The 6834-nt window shown below is 42.7% G+C and overlaps 1 protein-coding gene across 1 annotated transcript in view; it reads right to left on the minus strand.

Annotated features, from left to right (window-relative positions):
• Positions 1-272: 272 nt before the first annotated feature.
• ttbk1a (tau tubulin kinase 1a) overlaps positions 273-6834 on the minus strand; it is a gene marked incomplete in the record, with an annotated part of 29574 nt that continues 23012 nt past the window's right edge. Inside the window, 2 exon segments of the mRNA XM_034227358.1 lie at positions 273-1686; positions 2096-3531. Coding sequence (XP_034083249.1) covers positions 1284-1686; positions 2096-3531 — 1839 coding nt within the window.

A 6834-nucleotide genomic window follows, 5' to 3' on the forward strand; every position in this document is an offset into this window, starting at 1 on the left:
GGGGAAACCCAGAGAAAAAATGCTTATTGTAACAAATGGCAATATTGGCAGAAAAGGGTGCATTTTCAAATTAACCCGGTTGACTTTGTATATTAAGAACTTGTAAGAGTGTTTTTTTTCATTAGTCTTTAAAATGTTAAACAAATAAAAAAACTGATCTTTAGTCATTTAAATGAAACTATGAAATACCAGGTACATGCTGATTCCAGACACCTAAAATTGGGATGTGTGTGTTTGTGTGTGGGGTTGAGAAAATAAAGACAAGACGCCGGTCCATCCACATGACCAAGACTTTACTTCACAGCTCAGTGCCCATCAACCCCGTACAACACAACATGGGCTCCAACATCCAGCAAACCTTTGCACTGTCAGCAGAATCCAAGCAGGTATAATTTCCTCTCATGGTTAACCCTGTTTTTCTCATGCGTAAAAAACGGGCATAGTGCCAACACATTGGAACAGAAGGTTTAATTAAAGACTTGAAATGTACACTTTGCTTGGCAAGATAAAAAATAAAGATGTCTTTATGGGAAATGATTCTATTATATACAATTCAGAGCATAAATAAAAATAAAAACATCCAGAAAATAGAATGATTAAAGCATGCCCATTGTCACACCATGAGGAGGAGGCGAGCGGCCGAGCTATTTATTTTGTGTTCACATCAAACTCTTCTCTTTATCCAAGATCATAATGAGTACAGGATATATTTAGGAATCTATAATCACATTAACATTATTTAGGCATTCAAACCAGTCCAATTTGGTCTCTTTTTTTGCCAGTTTACCCCAATAGGAAGGGAAGCACTATATCAAATAGTTTAAGGGTACACATTTTCGTTTTCCGTCTACAGATTGAATGTATTTGTGATATACTTCACCATGCAATGTGAACCAAGCTGGGTACTGTCAATAGAAGAGTAGTATAGCCGTGGACAAGCTGGGAGTACTGTGTAAATGAAGAGTTTCTGAAACTGGTCCTGTTGGAAGCAATGATTCCCAGCTCCAGAAACCAGTTAAATCAGGGTTTTGAACAAGGGAGCAGAAGACATATCCATAGCACCATGGCAGCCACGCTCCTGTACAACAGTTAGTGAATATTACTGGAAGCCCATGAAGATAGTTCAGTAAGCTGTCCTTGGGAAAAAAACAAGTGTACTTTTAAATGAAATGAAGTGATCGTAGCATCACAGTTTAATATGGAATCAGGTGAGAACCTTTGAGGCGTTGCTTGTCCGAAGACTGATTATACACAAACATGTTTCAGCTGTGAGTCTCTTTGTATTATCTAGCAGGCGCCACCTTCTCCCTGGCGTTCAGCTTCCCCTTGGTGGTTGGTTTCGGCCTGGTTCTGGCGGGCACGGTGCCGGAGGAGGAGGTCTGTCCGGTGGTGTCCTGCGAGGCGCTGCGCCGCATGGTGGTTGTAGTCCTGGGCGGGAGCACGGGGACGGTCGGGGCTCGAACCGAGAGGGGCTGCCTGGACGGACAAACTCTCTGAGGGGACGGGCTGTCAGTCCTGCAGTGGTTTGAGCTAAGGCTGCGTCGGGTGCCGAACAGGACTCGAAGCGGCATCCGAGGGCTGCCTGAGGTTCCTGCAGACGGACGGGGACACAAGGAGGACGACCTGGGCGACATGGGTTTAGATTTCCGTTGAGTGCTGAGAGTGCTTAGTCCAATTTTCTGATTCCTGTGGAGATACAGTAAGAGAACATTGAACAGGGTATTTCATTAAGGTGTATTCAGATTCAGATCACTTGACCTATTACTATGACTATTGTCCATTCAATTGACATATAATGGAAATGTGTCTTTGGCACTGGAAATAGGATAAAATAAACCTCTAACAATACAACATACAATTCATGCACACAAAAAGAGGTACAATTGCATCTCAAAGTGACTAAGTGTCTGTCTTAATAAAAGTGCAGAGTGGTTTGTTCTTCCACTGGCTTGGGTCCATTAAAAATATCAGTTGTATTAAAAACTATTAATTTACAATACATTACTACTGGCCAACTTGAGATTTTGTTCCTTACAACCTACAGAAAAATGTAATCAAAACTTGTATCAACTAAGAGGGAAGACCAGAATCATACCCGTTAGTGAAGGACGCTGCTCCTTTGATAGAGCTGGAGTCTGGTAGGGAGAGAGGAGAAGGAGCAGCGAGGCCAACAGCTGACGGCCTCTTTATGGGGGTAACAGGTCTGGGGATCCTGCTCCTGCACTCCTTGGAGCCTTGCTCTTCAGTCGTTTTGAGACGGGAGCTCCTCTTGGACTCGTCCGAGGTATGCGTGTCTTCCTCTGAGCCGGCGGTGGACAGAGTCTCCGAAACCCTCCGACGCTCATCGTCCCCGGAGGACAAGGACGAGGACGTCCCGGATAGCATCCTCCTCCTCATCCAGCGACCCTGTTGCTTCTGGACCAGAATTCGGGCTAAGTCCAGCTGCCGGGCTCTCTGCTGCAGCCGAGCCCGAGCTGAGAGGGAGGAGGACTGCTCTGAGCCTGAGTCCTCTTCCGATACAAGTATTGGGATTCGGCTTCGGATTCTGGGTTTTGTGGCGGGCGGGAGTTCTGATCCGGTTGACGGAAGCTTGGCATCGTCTTCACTGGACAATGGCTGTTTCTGAGGCTCCTGTGGTAGATCTGCAAGAGATAGAGACATGGCTTCTGGGACCGGTTCCAAAGACTGGGCCGGGATTGTCAACGGACCATTATCAGTGTTGCGTTGTTTGTCAACCGGTGCAGATTGTTCTGGCACAGCCTCATCCAGAAGCTCTTCTGTCATAGGTGCTCCCTCTTGCTCATCCTCTATGGCCGATGCCTTCATGATAGCCAAGACTTCCCGGTCACTTTCCTTGGAAGAGTGACCATTGGAAGACATGACATTGAGGTGTGATGTCTCTGCAATATGGATGAAAGTGCGCTCGACTTTGGTGAAGGGCGGCGATGCAGGAGCGATGGGAGTGGAAGGCCTTAAGTCTGACCTGAGAGCAGGCGACAAGCGTCCGGTCTCGGAGGGTTCGGGCTGAATCGCCTCCCCGACAATGAGGCGGTCGGCACTGAGAGCACACGGTGTGGCCAGCTCTCCCTCCAGAGCATGATCACACCCAGAGGGAGACTTACGAGTGTCTCCGGGAGAGAAGAGGACCAGGGTTTTGGAAGCGTCCTCCATGTCAGGGTCAGCATCGGCGGCCGAAGCGTGCTCCCTTTGGCCCCTCTGGTCCTCGGCCATAAGTGTCGAAGGCGCGGCATCCTGGCTTCGCTCAGTGCTCTTCTGACTGGCCTCGCTGTTCGACTCACTCTTTGTGACGTCGTCATCCTTTGGCCCAGGAGTTTCTTCGACTTCCTCTTCTGGCGTGGCAAAGCTCCGGCGCTGAGGCAAAGTACCGGTGAGAATAACGGTGAGGAAGTCTGCCCTCTTGACCTGGAGCTGAGGAAGGATGTGGAAATGCTCCTTCTCGTCGTTCTGGCTCTTCGTCCGATAGTCTGGGGAAGTCGGAGATGGGATGCTCTGCTCCGTGGGTGACAACACCTGGAAACAAAACAACAACATTCTTTATTAAAACTTAATCTAGTAAAAACAACACATCATGTTGGAGAGAGATCACTCATGAATTCCTAACACCTTTAAGCAGCTTAAAGTCATGTGTTACCAGTGAAACCATATGAGTTGTGTAATAAAAACATGCTTCCAAATGTGTGCACAATCACACACACAATGTCTTAGCACATCTGTAGGCTAGGAGCAATGACTCAGGAAGACTAGACCAATATATTCAACCAAAAAAACACTGCCTCTGCACTCTCTCTGCTAATAGGGGACATAGATTGGGGATAGCTAGGTTAACAAAGGATATGAATGTTGGTCATTTGGAAAACAAAGGGGATGGCACACCCCTTACATCTCTGTTTGTTTTGTTAACAACAGTGTGTTGAGGTCAGAAAATCACAGAGTCGTGCAATGACCAACCGCATGCTAGTTAGCTTGCTAGCTCTTAGCTCGCCATGCAGTGAGGGAGAGAACGACGACGTCCCATGCTGGGATTCAAATCAGAATCCCAGCATTGTCATTCATTTGTTGCTACTTCTTCTTCTATTAGTACACACATTAATTTATTTTGATGTCACAATCATTAAGCAAATAAAAGTGTGTAGCAATCTTCCTTGCTAACTGTTATTTTCCATGTAAGAAAGACAGCAACAATGATGTATTTCCCCCCAAAACCATTTTAATGTCATTTTGGTTGTACACAAGCTTTTCAAGATTGTCTAGATTACATACATTGATATAAAAGGCACAAAAAAATGCATTGCAGAGTTTATCATTAGACAGCACGCAGTCTGATAACAGGTGATTTTCAAGTGTTTCCCTTCATAAAGATTTAACATACAGCCTGTACATACATACTAAACCCCGCTAATTATCATGCTATTAGAGATTAACTGCAAACCTAATTACTTTCTACATTTCTGTATATATGTACACAGTTATCATTTGGATTTACAAAAAGTTTAAAATACATGCTTTACCTGTAAATTATACAAGCAGAACTGTACAATCATACAGTAAAGTGATAGAAAAGAAACGCCTATATGTACTGTACAAGTGAAAGACACTCACGGATCATCACACTGAAAACACTGTGAGCTCTTCAGTCCACTTTAACACAACAACAGAAACTCTGCTGTTATTGCAAAAACTTTAAAAGAAACATTCAGATATTTGTTTTGTTTTTGTCGTTCAAAGGGTCACATAAACCCAGCGAACTACTGGATGGATTGCTAACTAGCTTGATAGCTAGCTCCCTGTACAGGTAGTAGCTAGGCTAGCAGTTTCCCCCTGCTTCCAGTCTTTGTGCTAAGCTAGGCTAAACACATTCTGAATATCCGGAAATAACTACTTATTTCAGACTGAGTAGGATTTATTAAAATATCTGAATGTTCCTTTGAGAATCAACTATTAGTGACACACAAGTTTCATACTGATCTTATAAACAAACGGTTGAACGCGTTGAACTAAACATGGAGACGAGCTTTCACCTCTAAAGACGCAATGTGGTTGTGTTCTCTCTATAGACACATATCTGTACAATATCACCCTGTTATTCCATAAAGATCAGAACTATCATATCAAATATGCAATAAAATGGATGTGTACGAGGAGCAAAATACAGTGTGTGATTCATGAGGTATAAATGTTTTGTGGCTGACTCGATCCACACTCATCCATGCTTAGTTTTCAGGAGAGTCTCCGGACATAAAGGCTTCAAAATCACAGAGTTGTTCATGTGATGAAAATGTTTTTTAGCATTTGATAAAACATTCAAAATGTTGATTTTTAAGGGGCTAATTCATAGTTTGACCACGGAGCATTACTACTGTTGTCGATCACATCTAAACTCTACTAAATATCAGGAATTTGGTAATCAAGTTAGAGTTTAATAATTGATTTAGCTTGAATCAACTGATACCAAATAAACATATATTTTTCACATTGTAACATAAGGATAAGTGGACACGACTTTCCAAACAAGATTACATTTGACGTGTTCTTTCAGCCATAAAAGGCATATTTTTCGTTAATTTATTTAAACTTTGCACTCCTTAAAATTATTAATAGGTGTCCTTATACAAGAGAATGCTAAATATTTAACAGCAGTTTGACAGCCTTTAGGAACACTTTTCTTAAAGAGTGTACTACTAGCTTTAAGTATTTTTGACTTGCACTACACAGGTTTGTTCTGAGATATTTATTAATCAGAGTTTTTCTGTTGCAAAGTTTAACCTTTTTAATGGATTGTTATCCTGCAAAGATGCTAGGCCAACAGGCCAGAATCTAGCTCTCCAAAATGTGCATACTTTAAACGGTGTATTATTTAAGGAAGATATTTAAAGTTCACATTGGTTGTAAAACTGTGTCTCTGCAGTGAAGTTGTAGAATCTGATCCCATTAAGAATTATGTTAAAATCAGCAAAAATGTGAAGTAAAATGTGTTTTTACATTTTATGGGTAGACTCAAACGGCCACATATTGAGAGGAGTCCAAGATGTTTCAGCAGCATCATGCAGCATGACTTCCTCCACTAACAATATATGTAAATGTTCACATCTCACAGCATAGTTAAAGATGTGATGATAAGAAAAGGCTCTTGCTGCTAGTCAGCTCCGGACTCCACAGCTCCGATCCGTGAGTATCTCCTTTAGTAGCGGTGTGAATTATTTACAAAAAAAATCACAGACGTTTTTCAGTCAGAGGTGTATATTCACTGGGTTTTAGTTGTAATTACAATACAGTGTTGTTTTTAGTCATTTTACAGTCAGAGGTGAGTGTCGTACAAACAGTAGATCTCATGCAAAGAGTGGTGACAGTCGGTAAACAGTCTCTTGGTACGACACACCGTCTTTAACGCTGTAGATCTTTTTTTATTAAAGTGTATCGTCAGCATAAGCACACTCAAAGCCTTCTGTTTCTAACTGAATGTGGCACTGCGCTCATTGTGACACAGGACAAAACATTGACATGTATCAGTGACAATCTTGTACGGTAGGTGAATCATTTTGCAGACGTGCAAAATAAAGTTAGCAGCTAGTCCACTTCATACATTCTCTAAGTGGTTGTACTGTAACGATATGCTAAATATAAAACAGGCAGGACATCCTGAACTCAGCATGAAGCAGCATTAAATCAAACTCAAGTTTCTCCCCATCAGACCGGAGCCTCGGCACAGAGGGACATGCTCAGGCTGAGCAAATGTAAATGCCTCAAGCTCAATGAAACAGCAAGTGGTGCATATTTACTTAATGTAGCCCTTAAACACATTGAGAAAGCAACCGA

This window comes from Gymnodraco acuticeps, unplaced genomic scaffold (assembly GCF_902827175.1).
Source record: "Gymnodraco acuticeps unplaced genomic scaffold, fGymAcu1.1, whole genome shotgun sequence".
Taxonomy (NCBI): domain Eukaryota; kingdom Metazoa; phylum Chordata; class Actinopteri; order Perciformes; family Bathydraconidae; genus Gymnodraco; species Gymnodraco acuticeps.